General features: G+C 38.7%; 1 protein-coding gene across 1 annotated transcript in view; it reads right to left on the reverse strand.

Moving 5' to 3' along the window:
* Positions 1 to 13,494: 13,494 nt before the first annotated feature.
* The window catches only part of PRTG (protogenin), an 89,154-nt gene continuing 78,280 nt past the window's right edge, over positions 13,495 to 24,368 (reverse strand). Inside the window, 7 exon segments of the mRNA XM_075160138.1 lie at positions 13,495 to 14,524; positions 15,636 to 15,740; positions 16,721 to 16,886; positions 17,806 to 17,926; positions 19,141 to 19,323; positions 22,951 to 23,121; positions 23,886 to 24,013. Coding sequence (XP_075016239.1) covers positions 14,135 to 14,524; positions 15,636 to 15,740; positions 16,721 to 16,886; positions 17,806 to 17,926; positions 19,141 to 19,323; positions 22,951 to 23,121; positions 23,886 to 24,013 — 1,264 coding nt within the window. The 3' untranslated portion in view covers positions 13,495 to 14,134.

A 24,368-nucleotide genomic window follows, 5' to 3' on the forward strand; every position in this document is an offset into this window, starting at 1 on the left:
GTTTGAGCACGAGTCATTGAAGCTATTTTAGTGCAAATTGCTTGCCTACTGGTGAATGCTACATCTGTTATAGCGATGTAAACCAGGTCTCACAGGCTGACGTCTGTTTCATTTCTGCTTTTAATCAACAAAAATTAAGGCTGTCTAAACTTCTGCATTAACCATTCATCCACATAATATAAAGTACAAAACAAAATCTAATTAATTGTCTGTTCATGTTACAACTTTAATCTGAAATGAATACAAAACTGCTTGTGGGAAAAAAATGCAGAACAGATTGCTTTACGAGTTAGTCCATGAAAGAATGTAAGATTTTTTCTGCAGTCCATTGCATTAGTTTTCTTCCATATGATGCATGATATATCTTGAAATCAAGTAAAAAGCCTGAGAATGATCATGCCTTTGTCTAATCACATAGCAAATCATTGTCTGATGAAACACCTTTTTCTAAGCTTTGCAAGACAAGTTATTAGTGGACCGATCAAAAAATGTCACAGAAATGTGTACAAAGGGCACTCTAGTGTCATATCTATACTGAAACAAAATTTTTAAAGTTCAAAGCAAGCTCTTAGACAGTTCTGAAACTCAGCGAGACTAATTGATTTCTTTTTTTGAGTGCACACTTACCTTTTCGACTTACAGTTAAAATATAGCCATGCTCAAGTATTTCAGGAAAAAAAAATTCAATGCACTCAGATACTCTTGCCAACAACACATCCGACTTATAAAGTTAAAACCTACAATTTACCAACAGTTTTAAACTATAAAATTTTATAGCCGATATGTAAAAATTAGTAAGTACAGTACCTAAACATTTAAAATATGAAGAAAGACATTGATTATCTAGGAACTTAAGTTTCATTATTGTATTTATTTATATACCAAAGTCCAAAAGTTTTTACAAGAAATCCACTGTGTGTGTATATATATGCATTAAAAACCCCTCATTTGATCTTCAAGTCACCAAGGAAAATAAGATTTCTTTAGCCTTTACCTCTAGGATAAGTAAAAGGGAACTTTCAGTTTGCCACGTTAAAATTATCAATATAATACATTTTAAGAAGGGACAAATACGTGTTTAACAAACGTTTGTGGGCTTCTCTGCAAAATGGACTACTACCTACTCAAAGAAGTGGTCGCCTGTTGAGCAATGAATAGTGAAATGGGGACACTCTGTGGGGAAATGAAAGAAATGCAATTTCTTGCGCTTTCTGGTTTATTATCTTCAATCCTTTACAGTAGCCTGTTTATCATGATTTGATGAAGAGAGAGACAAAGCATTTAATTCCTGCACTTACTCAGTTCTCTCAAGAGCTCTTTCTAGTTTTCTGCAAAGGCCACGCTGATTTTTGCAATAATTGGTTATGAATCTGCTCTTGGATCCAGACTCTGTTGATAACTTTGCTGAGAATCAAAGTTATAAAGTTTGTGTGCTGTAAAAACCTGAGGAAGCCTTGTCCCAGGGTGCCCTATGCATCAGTGCATTTGTAAGTAAGTGAGTAAATTTAGGCAAAGACTTTTCCGCCATTTGCATTGCAGAACTCCCAAAGTGAAATCTTTGCCATAAAACTAAAGGAGTGGTAACGCTAACTCCGGAGGCAGCAGAGCCTCTTGCAGAAGCAGCTCTCCAGGCTTAGCAGAGTTGTGTGGGTATTCTCTCCTCTCAGCCCTCTGCCTCAGCAAGAGCCCTGGGCAGGCACAGAGCTTCCTGACCCACGCGGATCTGGCTGCTTGCGCTTCCTGGATACGCTGTCTCTTTTCTCTTACAGACCACCACCAACTTCTTTACAAAGTTTTGCAAGTCATATTCATTTGACAAGATCTATATATTATAGAAACTTCCACACACAAAAATGCATTTGTTTTGTTTTATGGTCTGCTTTTTATGGTTTTGGGATGGTTTTTATGCCTCTGGGATAGATCAGACCCATTGAACATTGCTGAGTGAAGACTTGAATTTCAAGCGCTAGGACTGCTTGTCCAGTCAGAGTTAAGTACATAGAGAAACCACAGCTCAGAGTATCAGGCAGAGTCACTGAGAGAATAGCAGAGCCTCCCCTCGGTACCTCCGTAGACTGTTCTGGATTATGTGATACCACTATATACAACTTCTAGCCACACCACAGTTGCTCTAACCCTAGTTACAGATGGGTAAGTAACAGCTTTCTGCACTGAGGAAGAGAATCAGTACCTCATTGCTACAGTCAAAGAGCACACAAAGGAATAGATTCAATCCATGCATTTGTGATTCAGTGTCTTCAATTAAAACCAACGTGTATTAGTAGGGAGACAAAATACTGATGTTACTGTACTAGTTTCTCTTTTGAGGACTCTGTATTGGGGCTTATGGGGTTCATCTGATCTCTCTAGGAAGGACATGGATAGTCAAGAATGGGGACAGATTTTAGCAAGAACATGTCTGTCGAGGAACAACCAATTTTAAGCCACCTCAGTTAAATTCTATTACCTGCCCTTCCATCCACCCAGATCAGTAGTTGAGTTTTTCAACTACGATTATATTTCTTTGAAATTAAGAGCAGGATGCTTAGAAGCCAGCTCTATATTAAACAGCAAACGGGACCAAAATCTTAGTACAAAAATATCATTAATGTTTGTATTGGCTGTAGGTGGCATGGTTTTGGTAGCAGGGGGACTGCAGAGGTGGCCTCTGTGAGTACAGACCAGGAGCAATACATCAATCTTCCCCAAGTCAAGTCTGTTTTGCCTGTGATGGTAATTGGTAAGTGATCTCCCTGTCTTTATCTTGACCCATGAGTTTTTTCATTTTATTTTCTCCCCATTCTTTTGAGGAGGGGGAGTGAGAGAGCAGCTTGGTGGGCATCTGGCAGCCAGCCAAGCTTAACCCACCATAATGTTACAGACCTTCTTACAGTAAGACCTCATGTATTTGCAGTAATTACCAAGCATTTCCACAATTAGCAAGTAACAAGGACATGTAGTTAGTAGACAATCGAGGGGACTGCTACATGACAGTATGTGCTGTGTCTTTTTTTTTTTTTTTGGCAACTATAGCTTAGTCTTAATTTTTAAGGAAAATACTTACTGGAATGCAGTACAAAACCTCTATTTCAAACAAGTAGCTATGTCTCAGTAATAGGAGATCTGCTGGGAAGCAGGAACCAACTAGTGTCTAAATTTGGGGGTTTGTAGACTATGAAAGGAAAATGCAGCTGAAGCAGAAAAAACAAACCCAAAAACCAAAACGTATCACAAGCACACCATTGTTAGAAAATGCAGTTTAAAAAGGCCACTATGAAATCTCAGAATTCTGCCATCCTTTAAGAGGAGATTATGAATCAAACTTAGTTAGCTCTTTTGTTTATTGTGCAACAAAAGTAGGGAAGAACACAAGAACAGATAACTAAATATGTCTAAGTACATGGTGACCTAGTTACATAGATGCTGCACTCACCCATTACATCTGAGAGCAGCTTCCCTAATCCCCAGGCTAAAATTCACATGAAATCCAGGATTTCAAGAAAAGAATGTGGAACTAATTATTTAAAATGTATGCACTATCTGTGAGCAAACACCAAACTGGATTAAATTGCCTGACATGTATTATGCCTAGTGGGTATGATTCAAAATCTGAAATTTACAGACAGACGTTTTAGGGTGCTATACATCTGTCCCTACGGGAATCCTGTCGTTTAGTTATCTGCAACTGCAGGGCTGAGCTATAAGTTTTGGCCCAGCTGAGCTACAGAAGAGAAACATCATCACAAACGCTTAGAACCCTGTGGAACGCTAAACCAAATTGTGGAATGCTCCTGTTAAAAGGCTGTTTCCAGTCAATCCAACTACAAATGGCAACCTCGTCACTCGGGCTGAGACTTCTAAATCATAGATACAATACAAGCCAGCACACTCTGCTGGGTGCCAGGGTGCTTATCCCATCTCTAGCCAGTGCTCAAAAGCTAATCACAGAGCTAATCACAAGCTCACATAAATCTCTGAGCCTTTACAATGGCAGAAGTGGACTCTTGGGTATTTGTGATTCTAGGCTGTGCTACAATGGCTTCTAATATGCAGACCTTCTTCACTGATTTTGTCTTACCGTATGTAGATCACAAAGCTAGAGATGCAGTACATAAAACGTAAGAGGGTGCTTTCTTCTTTAATATAGTCATTTTTCTGTCAAGTATTGTACAAGCCAGTATCAGAATTCTTTCCTATTATGAACTAGAGGTTGTCTTGCTTTTGATTTTGCAGAAGAATTTTAATTGAAATACTTAGAACTCAAGCTTGGAGTTAACTTATCCTTTGAAGCTGGAAATCTTGATCTCAAGGGATTCATTCTGCCTTGACTGTGGGTTTTCTGTAAAGCAAAGCCAGATTGTTTTATTTGGTAGAGACTGAGCAAGCTGTTACTGACTTTTAAATATTCAGGATCTGTTCCAAAGCATGATGGTTGCTAACATGAATGATATAATTTTTAATGGAAATTAATTGTATTTTTATTTCACAGTCTGTGCTGTAAACTGTCTTACTTCTGACTTCAATCGCACTATAGGGAAGGCTATAAGCAAGTAGTTCAGTGGGATTGTTTTAAGCTAATATGACTGTAAACTGCAAAAAGTGAGGAGGCAGCATATATTAAGCTCTGCCACTCATCCCCAGTGGTAGCTTTCAGCAAACCAGAGGGGTTAATTTCCTAGACCAGCACACCAAAATGCAGGTTGTTAAAGGCTGTAGTGAGCTGTAGTGTGACCAACACTTTTCCCACTTTATGTGGTGCAACTGCCTGGCAGCCTAGCCAGAAATCTGCTGCTTTACTCATTAAAATCTTTTTTTTCCCAGGGTATTGCCATGCAGATAAAAGGAAATTCAAAACCATTCTATTAACATGACCTCTGGGGAGTCACCAGTCTATTTCCAGCTAAAGCAGAATCCAGTGTTTTGGGCACTGATTTAAAACTTCACATGGAGCAGTATAATAGGAAACATATCTTCAGTCACCCACAGAAATTCACTTTCATCCTTCAAAACTGCAGATAATTACAGTATTTAGCATCACCTGGACCCACCTGGAATCTTGGTCAATTTCCAGTGATGCTTGAGCCATCTCCCCAGAGAAACCCTGAGGAACCTGAACCACTTTGCAGCACTGCTGGAAAACCATCTCAGCTGGTTCTCGCAGGCCAAACAGGGATTCATGCCTGACAGTAAGGGCAGACGTCTCTCAGAGAGCAGCTGGCACCCAAACGTTTGCCAGCCCCCAGACCTCTACTGCCAGCCAAGGGAGATCCTACGGACTAGGGATATCCATGCATGGTATATCTTTCAGTGAGGCACAGCTAGGTTCTGAATTATTTGCATTTTCTGTATGTCTTAAGGGTGCATTCCTGTGTAAATAGGATTTAAATTACGGGATTTAAATAAAGCTTACACTCCACTTTCAGGTAGAAACAATAGGGTATCTCTTTGTCAAATCTGAGCTTCTTTACCCGAGGCTCCAGCATGCAGGTATGTGCAAAGAGGAAGGTTCATATCCCATCCCCTTCACTGTGTGGGGAGGAAACGGTGAAGCCAAGTCTTAAATACATCAGTTATAGAAAGAGTAGGACACTGCAACAGGGACAGCAAAAGCATTAACACCTACAGCTTCTCTCTTACTGACAGAGGATACCCTCTACTGTCCAGCACCAATACTGAGACCATGATTGCAGATGAAGGAAAAAGGGGAGACAGACTGGGCTGCACAGTGCCAGCATGCGTTAGAAATAAGATATGGCATAGGTTAACCCTACTAATAACAAATGCTTATGCATCCCCAAACAGAAAACCCAACTGGATTTACCTTTGAATATTCAGAAAAATAACTTCAGGAAGAAATGAAAGGAAAGCAGATGTCTTTTTTCATATATAACAAAATGCAAAGTCTGGCTTTAGGTGCAAAGGAGATTGCAAATCTGCAGTCACCAGAGCTCCAGATTTGGTGGAGAACTGGGCCGGTTTTCGAGATATATGTACCCAGTTTAGACCTTGGGGCAGCCAGTTCCATTAACGCTTTGCACAGTATTAGCAGCCAAATACAGGCAGAGGCTCTGCTTCTTAACAGAGATGTCAATTTTACCTGCTGAGTGAAAGGATGAGGACAGGGAGAGGAATTAACCCATAAAGAACTGCTGCTCACCTGTTGTAGTGCAAGGGATGTTTCACATACCGCAATCCTGATGTGTTGCCACAACTGCAGGTAGAGTCCTTTCCCTCCCTACTCCCTGCTTTCCTGCTTGCTGGGGGCCGAGCAACCTGCAAAGCATGGCAGAAAGCTGGCCTTCGTATTCCAAGGTATTAGTCCTTTTATCCAAAAAACAAACAAGCAGAGACTGTAGATTGATGTCACTGATAAACTAAACAAAGAAACAGCAATGTTGTCATTTCAATTAATGTGGCCATTCAATGTAAGTGGCCCACAGAGCTCACCTGTCTGAAGCTCAGACATTCAGGTTGGTGGCAGACTGCAGGCAGGTAGAACAGCATCAGGTCACAAACCAGGGCTGTTTTAAAGCTTTCCTTTGCAATAATAACTTCTTGAAAGATGGGGCTTTACTATTTATTTATTGCTATTGAGAATGAGGATTCTGGACTGTAAAATGCACCTGGTACTAACCAGCAGTAACACAACCAGGAACTGCAGTTGGTTCCTGTTCTCACCTAGAGAAAGAACAGCATCTCCGGTGGACTACATTGGTAGAGCTTTTATATCGCTGGACAGCCCAAAACTGACTGCTCCCTGGCTATTTGAAATTCTTTGTTATCTTTTAAAATTTAATTTATTTACTATATTTAAGTTTTATTCATTTTTTACAAATACTCTGTTAAAATACTGTATTATTTTTTCAGCATTGGTCTAATTTTATCAATTACCTCTGAATAACAGTATTTCAGTATTCCTATATTTGAACATAAGGAATAAAGAATTTTGGATTAGAGTCTGTTTTATAGATAGTCACCACAGCTGGTGCTCTAATACTCCCAGGGATAAATGTCATATAAGCTACCCAACTAGGCAGAACTGTTCTTAGGCAGACTCTGCAGGTAAGAACAGCTGTGATTCATAAAGAAGCATGATGAGGCTTTTCAGATTTCCTCTGTCTTCTGAGAATTCAAAAGGAAAGAAAGACATGATTCTACTGTAGAATCCAGGTAGCCCGACTCATCCGCACGAGATGCTGCCAGAGCAGAAAGGCTCTGTCTGCTAGGGGCGCATACAGCGTGCCCTCTCTCTTAGGGGCGCTTGGAAGTGACAGGGCGCGTGCCTCTTAGAGAGGGTCAAAATAAGAAGTAAAAATATGTGTATTCAGAAGCAGCCATTTCCTGGACACAGAAGAAAGTTAGTGAACATTTATTTCAAATCTTCAATTCCCAATACTGTGATTTCAAAGCTTTGAAATACCTGTGAAATATCTTTTCTTTCCCATTAAGTATATTCAGTGCCAGTGAAGAGTTTCAGTCTTTTCGGGAACAATATAGATGAAAAACCAAAGTCAAACCTACCTAAGTATTGCGAGAGTTCAGATTCCGTTGCTGTTTTGTTTTTATTCTCCCTAGAGACCCTGTAAATAACAGCAGTAATTACTGTAGTTTCATTTCCAGTAGTGTAAGATTTGCATGGGCACTACTACTCTAAATCCAACTCTATACCTAACTCTCTAAACTGCCTGGCCAATTTTTCAGTTGCTTTCAAGTGGCAATCAATAATCAACCTGCTAGCAATAGAAACCTTTTAATCCCTATAGAACATAGTTTCCTTGCTAATTTAACTTGACTGACTTCCGTCTAGAATGTAGTCCTTTGTAAAAATAGCAATTTGCTTTTGACCAACAGCAACTGCATTTTCATAGTCTCGTCATACGTTGAAATACCAGGTTCAACAGTTAGCATGTGTAAAAATGCTGGGAAAAACTCAGTAGTGCAGCTTTGTCAGCAGCTTTCCAGACTTTTGAGAACAACTGTGCCAAGAACCACATCTTCTGCGCCCAATGAAAATAAACCAAAACAGAGATCTTACCTGGGTGTTTGACAGTAGTGGGACACAGACACATAGAGTTTTTAGGTGGGAAATAATCCCAGGTACATAAATGATATATGAGTACGTGTTTGGGAAAGTTCTATGAATTTCCATGATAAGGCATGTGCAGTTTACTGTCTACCTCTTTTTATGACTTTTAAGTGCCAACATCTCCCTAGCCGCTCAGCCTAAAATGAGGCACTGCACTTGTATCTTCCTTGTTTTGAGCCACTCGTCAGAGACACTGAAAATAAAGTATTTATCAAGTAGTGCTTTTACTAAGGAAAACTTTTATTTCAACTGTGCAATCAATCAGTACTTAGACAGCAGTTTCATAAACATTTGGCATTTAAACTTCTATTACTTTTTGGCATGACCTTGGGGTAGTATATAAACAACCCTGGAGGGGAAAAATGAACCAACACACTAGGTAACATTTACTAGAATGCTAGAAAAAGAAAAACAAATCCACATTATTAAACAAAATAGTTTTTAAAAGACATTAAAAAGTTACATTCAAATCAGGGCAAACATTAGCTTCCCTCATGCAATGGAATTCACAGAGCTGATCCCCTGAGACAAATATAAAATTAATACAATTCAGCTCCATCCTCCATTAGCCAGTCAGCCATTGCTGCCCTTAGAAGAAAATGGCACACGGAGTGAAAGGATCCAGAACACCACAACATGAGATACACAGCTGGCTCCTACACTGGCAATTCATTCACAACTTTAAAAAAACCCAAAAGCCAAACAATCAAAAAGCAACATTTGTGTAAGTCAGTTTTTCATATACAGTCAGTCTTTACTGAAAACACACCAGGCAGATGCAATGTGAGTATATGCAACCATGAAAAGCTGAAAACTTCCAGAAGGAGCACAGCTCGCAATGGAACCAGAGGGCCCAACACGGCAAAACCTTAAACATGTGTTTACACCCCTTTTGAGTCAATTAGGACCAGTCTCAGTGTAAATATAGAGGAATTCCAAAGAAATAAACTTACTCGCGCTTGAGCCAAGTTGAATTTGTGTTCTTTTCATACGGGCCTCTATTAACAGAAAGTGATTTGGTTTGGACTTGCATTGAAGAATAGTATTTTTTGAAACACATGTTCCAAAATACACAGTTACATAAATAATATATTTTTAACTTATGTTATTATAGAAAGGCGCTTAATATTTCCTGCAGACAGTCAAATTCCTGTGCTTTAGAAATTGCTTGCTATTAGCAGAGCTGCAGTTGCAGCAACTACGTGTGTAACAATTGCTCAAGCTAAAAATTACCTCTTTAGCATTTACTAGGTGTAATTCTGCTTTCAATTTTACCAGAATAACTTCAGCAAATCGATTTCTGTGAAATACCACCAGAATTACACCTGTGCAGCTCTCTCTTCGGTTGGTATGAGAGAGATTTTTGGCTAAACATGAAGTGCCCTACAAAACCTACCAACTTTCTCCATGTTAGGAGATGGGCTTTTCCCTCCATGAACTTCATTCTGTAATGAATAAAATGAGCAAGAGCTCCTGGTCTTAGGGCTTACAAGTTTGCTCAGAGTAACATGTTACTGAGACCCAGCAGTCCATGGTAACTATTCTTGTGTATGCTCAGATTGCAGCAAACAGTAGTCATTCAAGTTGACTTGGTTTGCAATGAAAAAGAGGTAAACTGACTTGAAATACTCAGTATTTACTACAGGCTAAGACTAGATGCATGGAGAGTTACAGTGGACCTCTGATGCATGGTAACTTGTTACCTTAGAAAAATCCATTTGCCAAGGGGCGTTTTAACCCCCTAAGAATTCTGTCCTTTAAAAATAATAATACTGTGAAGACTTAAAAACCAACCCAACAAAAAAGAGCTGATTTTGTCTGTCCAGACCATGCAAACTGAAATAAAAATTAATTCTCCCATTGACTTAAAAAGAATCAGGATGAGGACCCTGATTTGAATAGGGCAAACAAGATTTAGCTCATAGTCTAAAGCAAGGGAATAAAACCAAAGAGGGAATGAATTATGAAAAATAATTAAAAACAGACAAAGAAATCTCTTGATACTCTTTTCTGTTAAAATCTCATAAATTATACAGAAAATGTACAGCTAATATAGGAAATTATTATAAGTATACCTAGATTTTTCAAGTTTCTCTTACAAAAGCAGAGCTATTAAAAACAAAACCATACCACAAACCAACTGATAGGCCCTGTTCTACACAGCATACACATTCCCAATTCTCCTAGATAATTCCGGAAAGATGAGAATACTTTTTATTTGTTAAATATGAAGAAAGTATACAAGTGTAACTGTGGGCAGATTTGGTTTTGGATCCAGGTCCTGCAGAACAGGCACTGCTGTTGCAATTGAAGGGCAGAGTCCTCACTTGGAAACACAATTAGCATGGTAAGCCAGTTTCAGGATTTCCTCTATAAGTTTTGATGCTTTTCAAGTCACATCAACTGTAACATTTTTGCTTTCTTTTTAAAGTACAAGGGTTGCATATACACTCATTACACCAGCCATGGCTCTTTAGTTCTTAATACACTTAAATGAAATCAATTCACATAGTGTAACACTAAATTCCACATTTATGTTCATCTTCCAGAACATATTTAGTAAAATTCATAATTAAAAAATGATAATTTTTTCTCCAGGACCCAGTTTCTACAGACATAACCGAGAAAAAAAAAATACTGGAAAACCTGAAATCATTCTGCCTGCTGTGTTCTGCCAGCTCTTTCTAGGCAAATGGAATGAACAAAGTTTACAAATGAAAAACTGATTTCCTTAGACAGCCACAGGTATAAACTTTTAAGAAAATTAGTATCTGTAATATCATACCTATAATTACATGTGTTGGCTTCAAGGATATGAAGCATTTAAACTTTGAGCCCAATTTTGCACTGTTACAATCGTTACTCTCTATTGAGTTCAATAGAGAAAGTATCCGTTTCTACACAATTTTTCTGGAGATTCCTTTGCTTACATTGGTGGAGTTTTCAATCATAAGACAAATTTTCTCTCACAAAATCTTGTGATATATTAGTAATAGGCCATGAATTTTGAGGAGAACATATTTTTTGTTATGTAGTAATCATGACTATGTGACAAAGTAAAGGGAAACACACGAATGTAGACTGGGTTCTGGAGAAATGTATTATATTTGGTTAACATAAAAATAAAGAAAAAGACAGAATAATTAATGTCTAACTAAGCTTGCCTGTATGCTGAGGTAACCTTAAATATCTTTGGTTTTCTTTATTTGCTGATAAAAAGTACCTTAATAAAACATTAAGTGATTAATAGAGTTCTGGATGGACTGCTCTCTAATACATTGAATATTTTCATCTCTTTGGCTGTTGAAGTTAGAGCATCTATATTAGATTGACAAATTTTATATGAAGTCTCTTTTTCTCAAATTATCCATGGATTAAACTACAGAGTGGGTCTCTGGAAGAAAAAGTTTAGGATTTCAAGTATTTACCTGTAATGAAGGTCATAAAATTACATCCGATTATCAGTACTTACAGCAAACAAGTCTTTGGAGAAGCAAACAGTTACCATCGGCATATCAGCTCTTTTTGAATTAAACTAACGAAAGAGGCTACTCTGAAAGATGAAGTGTGAAACTTCATGCTACAGTTACACATTCTTAATCTAGCTTTGATTAATTCACACTTTACCTAACTAGAAACAGTACTCTGCTGTACACTAAACATTCTGCCTGACGAGACCAAAAATAAATCTTTGGTGAAAAGGTTTTCTTTTTCTTCAGCAAGTAGATAAAAAACTGTTCAAAAATATTTTTTTAATACTGTATTGTTGATCAACTACATGCTGGAGAAAAACATTACACTTGGAAGTCTTTGGAGATATCTGCTGGTATTATCGTAACTTTCTTTAAAGGCTCTTGTAACAACAAGGTAGTTAAAATTGTAGAAGCATACAACTCACCTATGCAATCAACTACTACAATCCAGAAGCCCTATTGTTTTTTGTTAGTTACTACTTATACAATAAAATGTATTCAGCTCCTCAAACCTATAGCTTTTAACTAGTTCAATTATTTTTGGACAATATGTGGCTTCCTTCTCTTCTACAGAAAAGTCTTTGGTACAAGATTATTTTTAAAGCATTTGAATCAACACTGTTATGAAAAGGTGAATGTGTACTGTCTGGTTCAGAACTAGCAAACAGTTACAAGGTAAAGAACTACAGTAACTAGAGGTCAATTCATCAACACAAAACAGACAGAACAGTAGGGCTTATTGACGACTTCTGACCACCTTTTGATACATGAGGAACAATACAAAAGTCAGCCTGGCCTACCTTAAGGGTGACATCTGGCCCCAGAAAAGTCAATGGGAGTTCTGACAGACTTAACTAGAGCCAGGAGTTCCTATGGTTGCTTTCTCACAACATTACATTTTAAACTTTTTTCTTTTTAAAGTAAAAACATATGCCTAATTTTTTTTTTCTTTTCTTTCTTTCTTTTTTTTTTTTTAAAGTAAAACAGGGAAAGAGGAGGCATGGAGAAGAGGACTGGATATAGATACAGGCAAGTTTATAACATTGGATGATTCCAACCTCCTCCCTCTCTCTCCCTCTCTCCTATTAAAAAACAAAACATGATACCCTGTCAGTTTGCGCCACGTTTCCGTGAGGCAGCTCAAAAGTAACAAACTGTTCCCTGAGTACAGGAAAAAACAACAACAACAAAAAACCCAAAAAAACACTAGAATAACTTTTAAAGGAGGTAGTATAAAACAGGAATTGCATGGGTTCAAGGCAGTAGCAGTACTCACCTCTTTCAACAGACTCTTCAACTAAAGCTCTGGCTTATTTATTTCTCATATAGCCTAATCGGAGTTTTAGATTGGCATGTGGGTAAAGTCACTCCCTGAGCTAAAATTCCTGGCTAACAGCACACTAGGCGAAGGCAAGGAGCAGGGTTGTATCCTAACAACAGCTCTGAGACATACCAGGATGCTAGCAGTGCTTATCAGCACTCAAAGCTGGGTAAAAATGAACGACAAACTCATGATACAGTTTACTTAAAACATCCAAGAAGCGTTTAAGGCATCTTTCTGTACTCCAGAGCTTTATGAATACTAAAAAGGCATAAGGCAAATCAGTAATTTCATAATATATAATGCAAGGCACCATTGCTAAGAAGTACTGCAATACTGGAATACTCAGCATTATTACCTACTCCATGACTCTCAGGCAGAGCCAAACTGTTTGGAAATGCTGAATACTTCTTCATTTTGCCATGCTTTTTAGCATTAACTGTCAATAAAGGGGCAACATTTGTCACTGTGGGGAACCCAACATGTCCCGGAGCCCTAAGGATATAGCATACATCCTGTCAGCAGTTGTTGGCACAAGTTTCTGGGGGAAAGGCACTGTCCTAGGCTTCCTGGGGTTATGAGAAATCAAGAGGTACAAAAGACTTTATGTGGCTGTATACATGGAAGCACCAACTCCAGTTTTCCCAGTTTTTAACTATGTCAACCTCTATGTCAACCACATTAAATCATTACATTTTATACTCTGAGGTTTCCTTCTTTTCAAAGACAGAGCTTCAGCTAAACAATCTTGTTCACCTACCTATACAACTCCCTGATCACTGAGTGCACACACGTGCACACACACACATATTCTACACACAACTGAAAACAAACAAAAAAAAGAAACCCAAAGTAAAACAATACTACTAGGAAGTATCATCAGTTCCATAGCTGAGACCAACTAGAACACAAATGAGGTAAAGCAGTCGTCATTCAGAGTTCACCTCTCGGCAAACTGAGGTAGATAGTCAGCAAAAGGGCCAACAGCCTTCCCTTTGCTCCAGTGACATATTTTTAACTTTAGTCAGAAATTTTCACTGTCCTTTCACATTTGTTGACCACTGAACATTCAAAATGAGTGAGTTTTAAAAAACAAACAAAACAAACAAAGAAAAAAAAAGAAAAAACATTCAACAGAAATATGGGATCACCTGCTAGGTTAGTCAGGCTTTCCACAATAGAACTTTGGCTCCCTGTTCATTGTCCTTCGAACAGACATACACTGCAAGAATGTCTGGCGTGGCCCTAAGGATGTCAGTTTTGCACCGCAGAGTGTATCTGAAGAGGTGAGGTAGGAGTCTGGTCAGTAGCGAATGGCAGAGGAGACTCTGTGCAGTTACTTATGGCAGGGCTCATCATGTTTGCACCCAAGTCACTGCTTACAAAAGGACTGGTAGTGGGAGGGGTGGCACTTGTCACAGAGGAGAGGTGTATCTCATCATTGGACTCGTGAGAAAATCTTCCAGAGTCACCAGTCTCGTGGCTTCCTTCGCTGTTGGCCGAATGCTCCGTATCGGCAACAATACTGAACGGCACCTGGAAATTAGACTGCTGGCCAGGAGAGCTGGGGGAGTCATCCTCACTGATCAGCACAGTGGTGCCTGGCTGATACAGACACACCGCCTGGACAAATCTTCTCTGAGGCTACATGAAAAGCAGAGAGAAAAAGGTTGTTCAGCCTCTGAAAAGCTGAGCCATAATTTGAATTTTTACTGCATTTCCTATCTCCTATTCTGCCAGAGTGCCTCTAACAGCACTGGCTCGGAACAATCTGGGCTTTCCTACAGGAGGTTAAAAAGAATCAATCTCAAGTCTTGCTCATACTTTTCTCTTCCATAATAGATGAAATAATCCCTTCTAGCTAAGCGTGGTTAATCAAGAATGATTTCACTGGAGAGATCTGAGTGGTATTTTAAAAACATACTTGGTAGAGCACTCTCCTATCCCTTCATGCACGTTCTTTAAGCATTAGTCCTTGGGTGGTAGCAAATATTTTGCTTATAGAGGCATCAGAAATATGCAGCTGCTTCTGGAAAGATTTTGGAATACGAATTTACAACATGGATATCAAGACTTCCTATTCCTTAAACATACAAAAGCACAATACAAGTTACAATTCAATAAACGCTAGTTAGATGCTCCGTAGGTGTGAACTTGCATGATAATGTTCAGGATTTGGTTTAACACTTCAGTTTTAAACTGTTATCTTTCTCATCCAAATAGCAAAGGTGTCCAGAGCAACAATTTCAGAAGCCAGACAGTTCTACTCAGATTCTCAATTTCTTCAGTGCTCTGGGTAAATAATTTAATTTCCCTCTTTTGGTTTCTCTTCAGCAAGCAAAATTTTAGCTGTCAGGGTGGGGGGAGATTCTTTATATTTTTATATTATTTTTATTTATAAATACATATTTAATTTGTATTTATGTTTATACAAAGTCTCTGCAGATGTAGTACTGTAGATGCTATGCATAGACCCAGTACACAGAAATCCTTTTGCTCACAGATAAAAGGGCACAGGCAAGAAAGCAATCAGTTAACTGTAAAGAGTTACAGTATCTGACAACTTGGGACAGAAAATGAAACTTCCATAAGACTTTACTACAAGGTAGAACACCATCAACCTTAATTGAAACTATCCAATTAAAACTTAGACCACTAACTATACTTTTCCATAAATAGAAAACTATGTGTCTTCCTTTGCAAACACAGGGTATTACAGTAAAGATTGCGCATCTCTGCCTATTAGACCAATTACCTCCTCAGTCTTCACCTTCTTAGTATCTTGGAAGAACAGCCACTTTTTCTTGCAGTTAGCCTTTGTGACAGGCCCATAGCTGTTAATAATCAGATCAGATCCCCCCTACAATAGAGGGAGACACACAGACATTTATTTTAACGAACTAAATTTCTAAGATATTTGAAAATATTTTTCTATTCCTACCTATTGGCTCCATACTGAAAAGGAAGACAAATGAAGTCTTAGTGCTCAGTCACGTTTTTGTGGTCTGGTATTTATCTACTGCTCGAGACAAGTCAAGACAAGATCCACTAAATCTGGCAAGCCCACAGGCCAGACCCAACAGCTATAATACTGCAAACACACAGCAAAATATTCCAGCCACTGCTCTTGCTCTACTACTTTGAATGTGACCATTCATAGACATAGTGTCTGTGCCTGCAGTGGGGTCCATTTCCATTTCCCAGCTCTTGCATCTATCCTCAGGGAGCAGCTCCATTCAAGTTTGCAGTGTGTACAGAACAAGCCTTAAATCAGTATGCCTGCATGTGAAAGTAAGGCCAATGTGTTTTTGTCACACTGGACTCCTGGACTGTAGGATTCCACACATCCACTGATACATCCTGCCATCTAGATTAATTTATAATTTGACCAAATATGAGTTTATAAAATGTAACATTGTCTTACCAGTAAACATACAGAAAAATAATAATATTTTCTTTAATACCTGCTTAGTGTCATACTTGACTAGATCGTGCACAGGCACTTACTGAGCCAGGTGCTGACGAGGACTCTCTCACCTATCTCCTTGGACTAGCAGAGGCCACCTATAGAGCTTTTATCCTTTGATGCTGTGCCAGAGGCAAACTCTGCAATCTGCGGAGTACAGTGTAAGACAAGTGTACTGAATCAGATCTCTAGCTGATCTTTAAGATGAGTTTGAAAATTTGACCCTGGATTGCCAAGCTTGTGCTTTTCCCATTTAAAAAAACCTGCTGTGGATTTGTAGTGTACATATTTTACTTCTGATAAGGACTCAGATGTTATAGCAATGAAATGTAAAGAAAGATTTCTGTTTTGGGAGTGAGTAAAGCTCACAGTACCTTAGCATCGATGAAGCTGTTTCCCACTATCATTGGCAATAAGGATTCTTCATTCTCTGCAATTCCTTCAATATTCTTCTCCACCTCATTAGTACTGGCTAATGAGATGCTGGTATGTGACAGCTGGTCAGTGCTTTGCTGCACAGGTTTAGGAGCAGATGCTTTCCTACACAATGTTAAGCAGGAATAAAATTGACCCACAGGAAGAAAATACAGAAAATCAAGGATAAACTTTAAAGCTATTATTAATCAAGTAATATTGGTATATTCTTGGCATTTACATTTTGATATATAATACTCCTAACTCTCGCGGAATTTAAATGTTATTGCTTGTGATAAAAATAATATCTGCTTCCAGTTAATCATACACAGTAGGCTATAAGTTTATGTGCAGACAGAAATTGTCATGATTAGTAATATTACTTGGAGAACTAACCGCTAATTATATTAAGACCTTTCTACCATGCTACACAGAGACTGTCTCCCAATCCATATTTTTTCCTGCATGTATGCTAAAAAGCCCTTGTTACTAAAATATACTTTCAGACAACTTTTAATTTATTATTTCAAGTAACTTATATTTGTTGTGATCCCAAAGTTATGGGCAGAGTCACTGGGCCAGTTTATGCCCCATAGCAGCTCATGACAAGACAGACGGTGGCTTGCACCACTGCAAAGAAACTGCATCATGGGACTGCTCTATGTCAGAGTTCCTCTTGTCCAGCAACACCAGAGGGTTAAAGCCTTGCAAACCAGGTCTGGGCAGGCTGGAGGGTTAAACAGGAGGAACAGATGATGTAAAGCAGCATGCTCATCTGACTCAAAAATGTTTCTTTATTTGGAAACATGCCTTATACTTGGTTGTCAAAGCACCACTGACTCGCTCTGTGGGTTCTTCCTTCTTTTCATTGGAGAAGGGACTCAGGTAGAGTAGGAAGAGCCAACAAAGTGCTTTGTTTCCACTGCTGGTAGGAATAGGTGAGGAGACAGAGTACTTCAGAGAACTTAGCACTCTTGGAGAAGAAGGCACGTCCCAAGAATCAGTGCATTAAGAAAGAGCTCCATCTTCAAGAACAAAAACATACCTGGCTTTACTGCGATAAATCAAGATCAGGATGCAGATAAGGATGCAGGTCAAGGCTATGCAAACCCCGACAACAATGCCAGTCATTGATTTCTGGTCCAGATGGTAATAGTCAGAATATGCTATAGCAAAAAAGAACACAGGAAGGCTCAGTAAATAAGAAGAGTTACCCCCTGCTCCCTGTCAGGAAATTAATAGGGTTGCAGTCACAACCACAGAGACAAATGCTTCCTTTTAATGAGATTTCCAGACCTTCTCTGTCATACATTTTGACACTTTTGAAAATAGAACTTGTTGACCAAACAGAGGAGTGTATTCACTCCTGGTGTGGGAGGGGAAGAAGGGACTGCCCCACATCACACTCTCTTTGGTGACCTACAACATGGAGCAGAGGAGCTCTCTCCAACCCCCTCCTTACAGGGTGCTACTAGACAACAAAGGGAAAAGGCTTGGAGAACTCCAGCCACTGTCACCTAGGAGGGTTCACTTTGGTTTATGCTTTGACATCACATGTCTATTAACCTAATCCTGAGGGCATGACTCTATTTGCTTATTCAGGCCTAAAATATAACTGAATTCCAGGAAGGGAGAAAACTTGAACAAGAAAAATCCCCGTGTTTTAATCACAATTCAAGGTGTAGCAACAAGGAAAGGTTAAAAGGTTCATGTACCTGAATAATTACTAGCTCTTGTCTCCCCAAATAGCTTCAAAATCTGTAACAAGTCACCAAGATAAATCCTCTTCTATGTCAGACAAAGACAAACAATGTGTTCTTCCATTCTTATATGGAGAAACCACTGATGTTACCTTAATTTCCGCAAGGTAACACATAGCTTTCCCCAAAGAGCTGCAGGTGGGGCTGACTTTGGTGAAAATATATGCTGGTATATCACTGACTGACAGGTTGATTTGGGTTGCTGCAATACCAGGAACCAGCAAATTTCAACAGATTTATCTGAGATGCCACCTCATCTCTGCTGGGCTGTCTGGTTCTAACTGACCCAGTGCTACTCGTATCTCAAGCCAAATAAAGGACTTAAAGGAAGTGCCTTAAAAGAGTGGCTGCAAAGTTGATATTGATGTAAAATTCAAAACAGTTACGTATTCTCATTTGAAAGGCAAACTTCCACTTTCTGAGCAAAAGAATTAAAACAGTTCTGAGTTGAACTGAGATAAAAATTCCAAAATGGTTTCGTTTAGAAGAAAACACTACACTGTTAGGACTGCCTCACATAAAACAGAATGGTTTACCCAGAAAGCAGTTACAAGCTAAAACAAACAGGAATCTTTTTCCCTTTTACTTGTGATAGCAGTAATCAAAACATTGCTACTGACTTGCGGAATCTCCCGAATCCAAGCGTTTAGGTCTCTGATTAGACTCTGATGTCTCCTTCGGCAGGACAGCAAGTTCTACCACATTTGAGAAGGGTCCTTCTCCCACTTCATTGGAGGCTGCTATTTTGACCAAGTAGACATTTCCTGCTACAAGGTTTTCCAGCAGCGCCATGGTCATTGCTCCTATGAAAAGATTTGATTAACAGTTCCAGTTAGACAAAAACTGTGGGAACAGACTGAGATTTAGACATTGGGACCTACACTTTCTTTCCAATACCACCTCCAAATCTTGTTTGAGGACTGTGATCACTTTCATATGTTCTGCATATACAGTGTACAGAATGAACACTGGGGTTGCCTGCTTGTCCCTTCTGTCCTTTCTCTCCATACTGGTTGAACACAGCACACTGTGAAGTGCCAGTATAGTTCAAAACCAAGAGTCAAGTATTGGCTATGATACACAGCACACTAATCCTAAATGTAGCACTAGCAGCATTTCAGTGTAATAGCGTTTATGTTGTGATCGCATCTGTGAGGAGATGCTCCAAGCATTAGCCAGACTTTCAGGCAGAGAAAGCAGAACGTTAGACCTCTCTTGTATGCTAATCTATGTGCCTCTCCTAGATCCACTGTACCATGAATGTGAATGAAAATTGTCATAACAAAATAATTCAGGTTCAGTTTATCAAATTTCAGGTCTAGTTGGTAAAATGAACAAGACAGTTTTGGAAGACTACATTATACCACGCTTTTAAAATAAAATGGAATCCTATTTAGACCTGCGTAGGCTTCCTTGATTACTGTGCATCTAAGCTGTGCTACTAAAAATATTACAGAAAATGTCTCTCTCACATGCTAAGGATTCATTTCCTGAAGTCCCTGAAGGCAGGAAAAACAGATTAAGAACATAAATAGGATTCACTTGCATTGTCCTTAGACAGGCAAAACTCTTATCAAAGTCAATGAGAGCTTTGCCTGTCCAGGGACTGCAGAGTGCTGCTTAAAATTCCAATTCCTTTCTAAAATGCCTGTGTTTCTTCCTACCGTAGAAATATATTGCTTTTCTTTCCCTAAATAGTGTCAGTTACAGGACCAAATCTATCCCTTGTTCTCTTTCACATATTCCATTCACTTTCTCAGACTTAAGTCTAAATTTCAACCTTTCAAATCAGTTTCAGAAGTCAGAATTTATAGTATCATGGGAAGCGTATAAAATATAAGGTTGTTTTGTTGACAGAAAAGATTATACATTTGGCAAAAGAGAAGCTACTTCAAAAGCTATTTCAGCTCTTCCATAAAAACCACCCATTAGCTGAAAGCATTTGAAGTAAAATGTGAGGTATCTGTAACCAAAGGAGCTGTAATATTTAGCACCAGCAAGGGCGAAAGGTCATGTTTCAATATTACAGGCTCTTTCCCACCAGCTCCTTTCAAATCTTCTGCATTGCTTAAGCAAGTAAGCACTTTGTACTGATTTACTGCACACCAAGTGTGTAAAGGCTGTAACTTCTGATCCACTCGAAGAGAACTAGGGAAAAGGAGGGGGAGGTGGCTGGAGGATAACTCACATCACGAATCAGCAACAAACTGCAATTATATTTTCCAATTCAGCCTAACACAAGCTCAGTCAAATCAGAGGGTTTTGTTTTTTAAGTTGGTGGATCGGTAGAAATTTTCATGCATAAACTAAAGCTCATGCTAGGACTTTTATAGGCGGTAGAGTTGGTTTGTGGTTTTTTGTTTTGGTTTGGTGGGGTTTTTAATTTTTTTATTTGGGGGGGGCGTCTTTGGAGGTATGGGAAAGGAATAGGGTTAAGATTTCACAAACCTTCTGCAGAACAAGTTTAGTGTCAAGACAAAACAATGCTATTTATTGCATAAGGTTAGCTGATTTTATCAGGGTTGAAAATGGGTTAAAAAACCCAAACCCTGCTTCTACCTCAAATCACCTATGAAAGGACTGCCACAGGACTATCACAGTATTTGCCCAATTTTACCTCTACATACTAATTTTCTTTCACAGACTTTTCTTCATCTGTACTTGAACTAAGAGCATTACAGATTGTCCTAACATGTCAAGATGCCCGAATTCCATGCCATGCCTCAAACTCTAATATATCTATCAAAATACAAAATTAGTGACTCTAACATTGATGAACATAGTAATACACTGAGATTTATAGCTCTCCATTTGCTCATTCCCTCCAACACTTCCAGTATGGGAACACATGAAAATGTTTACTGTTATTGCCATCCCCTCATCTCAAATATCTATGGTAAAGTACTATTTGAGATGCTGTTCAGTTTCACAGCCATGGCTGGCTGCAAGCAATTCAGCCACTTTGCTGCATACAACAAATACAGCATATCATCACCAGAATGACAAAATTTATTCTTCAAATATAAGCTCTCTGTGAATTTAAATCTGCTGGGTTTTTTAGTGAGTAAAAATTAATATTAAATTGGTCCTTCAATATGGCAACTTTACATCACTGTTTCTTTCAACAACTTAATGGGACAACTTTATATCACTGTTTCTTTGAACAATTTTAATAGTGAAAAACCATGGGCTCAATCTTCCCCCTATAGTTAGACCTCATTGACATTTCAGAGACTAGTTATTTTTCACAAATTTTGCTTAATAGTCATTTTACTGTTATTCTTCATAGCTGACCATTCTATTTGAGGCCAGCCCGACAAATACCATTCTGCTCCAGCAAAGACAAAGTGGCACTACCACCTTTCAAAATGGCTGTTGTTCTTTCGTCCTCTCTTCAGGAGCAGCACAAAGGACAGTCACCATCTTTGAACTAAAACAGTTCACTCTCACTGATGGCGAAATGAATTGTCCTCTGTGAGTGCATACTCATTAAGTTTTATAATTTTCTCCACAGAAAATTTAAAGCCTCTGCTGACAACTAAGCTTTCAGCCATGAAACAACACAGAACAACAAAATACTAACTCTTCCTGGGCAATCCTCTTAAATAAGCTACTCAAGCACATGACTTTACTCTGTAACACTGAGCTTCCCTCTCTGGTTTAATACATCATTAGAGCATTATCATTCTGAACTGTCTCTGCCCATTTTGAAAACCAACTGAACAGTAAATGCCTTTTTCTTTTTTTCTGGCTATAGCAGAAATCTCTTCTTGATGCAGCTCTTGAAATCATAGTATTATTCTGGAAAGTGCCGATAAAAATTTAGACTATATCTACATCTAATCACAAAGATGTGACTGCAGTTCATATCACCATACCTGAGTTACTGTTAGATTAGCTAGCTGGGGCTCAGCAGTAGAATAGAGCTAGAGAGTTAAATTGAATTTGCAGAGCAATTTACTGGAAGTAGGGGAAAGTTCATTACGCAAACTGAGCTAACTGGATTGGCAGTGATCGAAAGAAACATACAAACCCACACAGCCACATTTATAAATTTATTTCTGGAGAGCAAGGCATCTCAGACACTTCAGATTTGAAAGAGTGCATTCACAAAATTAAACCATCACAATCATGGTTACAACAGAACTAAGATGGATGTAATCGGATCTATGAGACATTTTGGTTCACATACACACACTGAGCTCCAAAGCAACAGAAACAGCCCCTCTCCCCTCACCTTCTGAGTATTAACTGGGTTTTAATACATTTTCATCACAACCATGGGAATAATTCTAAACTAATTATAACTTTTAGGTGAACATTTATATGAATTTCTTTCTTATTGTAGTCCAAGGGAGCTGAAAGTAAGAAAGCATCTTATAAGTAGCGTCATTGTTTATCCAGTTCATAGGTTTATGATTTTAGTTTACCTTCTCTGTGCAACACTTGCCATTCCCCAGCAATCCAAGACTTCCTGGATGCATAGAGGATAGTGTATCGTGTAACAACTGTTTCAGGACCATCAGGTGGCTTCCAGGAAACCAAAGCAGTATCATCCTCTATCAAAGTCACCTTCACTCCTACTGGAGGGCCAGATGGTGCTGCGAGAACAGTAACACAATGCTATTAGGCTAACCTAATTTACATGCAATTAAATTGCTCAGAAAGAAACTGATGTGCAGACCTAATGACTACTGCTACATCCCAGATAAACAACATATAAACACACACATACTGCTCCTCAAGAGAAACTTTCCTGTTAACTCTGATCTGGTCAATAGCTTAGATTTTGTAAAAGCAAATTTCATATTTTTCCTTCCTTTTCCAGAAGGAAACAGTTACTGACAAAAAACCACATCGTTACCCTATGAACAGGTACATCTCAAACATTGCTATGCTGAGAACATGAAACTGAAGTTTTTGATTTTCACTGACCCAGCTGACAGAAAAGCAAACCAGCAGCTAGGGCAGTAAATGTGTAATATTCTTACAGTTTCTAAAACTTCTGGGTTTTAAAATATGTTTTCATAATGCCTATGAATCAGCTGTGCCTCTTCAATACATATTTTAAATTTTTTATTCAAGTTATTCCATTCAGTGGTTGCTAATGGTGTAAGTATATCACATTTTATATAAAAATCGTTGCTGATTTTAGGTAGCTTTTGAAAAAGAATTTCACAGTTCCAAAACAAGGATTTTCATGACAGCATTTTTCCATCTCTCACCGAGAAAAGCAATATCTTTATCTCAGAGGAAAGTAATTCTCTCTCCTACAGACAGCTTACAATTAATAAACAAATTTTCAGGCCATTTGGTTTACAGAGCTTTCTTTTTAGAACCATGTCGTCCTCTCCTAGTGCCTTACCTTCTGGAAGCGTAGTATGGTAGACTACCGGACTCCAGGGACTGGAGAGCTGGTCCACATGCAGCCGAACTGCAAATTCATACATGGTTTTTGGCTCAAGACCTTGAACTAACATGTGAGTCTCTGACCTGTACAGAAGAAGGAACAAAATAAATTTAACAGCAGCAGTTGACTTGAAGATCCCAAACTCAAATGGTATCTCTTAGTCACTGTGAGTAGATTCTCACTGTCAGTTCAACAGAAGACAAACCAGTTCAAGTCCAGACACGTGGTCCATCTGCACTGTATACCTGAAAATGTAACTGTACTAACCCTGGAGCTCTCTGGAGGACATTATGTCTGCTGTCAGTTCACTTGAGCTCAAGTTTTTGTAAGGGTTGTTTGGACAGCCGATGCACAAACAAGTCCAAGAATATTGCCCAGATCACCAGTAGGTATCCCAAACTCAGCTCTTTCCACATCTGTCCACAGGACACTATGCTT

This window comes from Calonectris borealis, chromosome 11 (genome assembly GCF_964195595.1).
Source record: "Calonectris borealis chromosome 11, bCalBor7.hap1.2, whole genome shotgun sequence".
Lineage (NCBI taxonomy): Eukaryota > Metazoa > Chordata > Aves > Procellariiformes > Procellariidae > Calonectris > Calonectris borealis.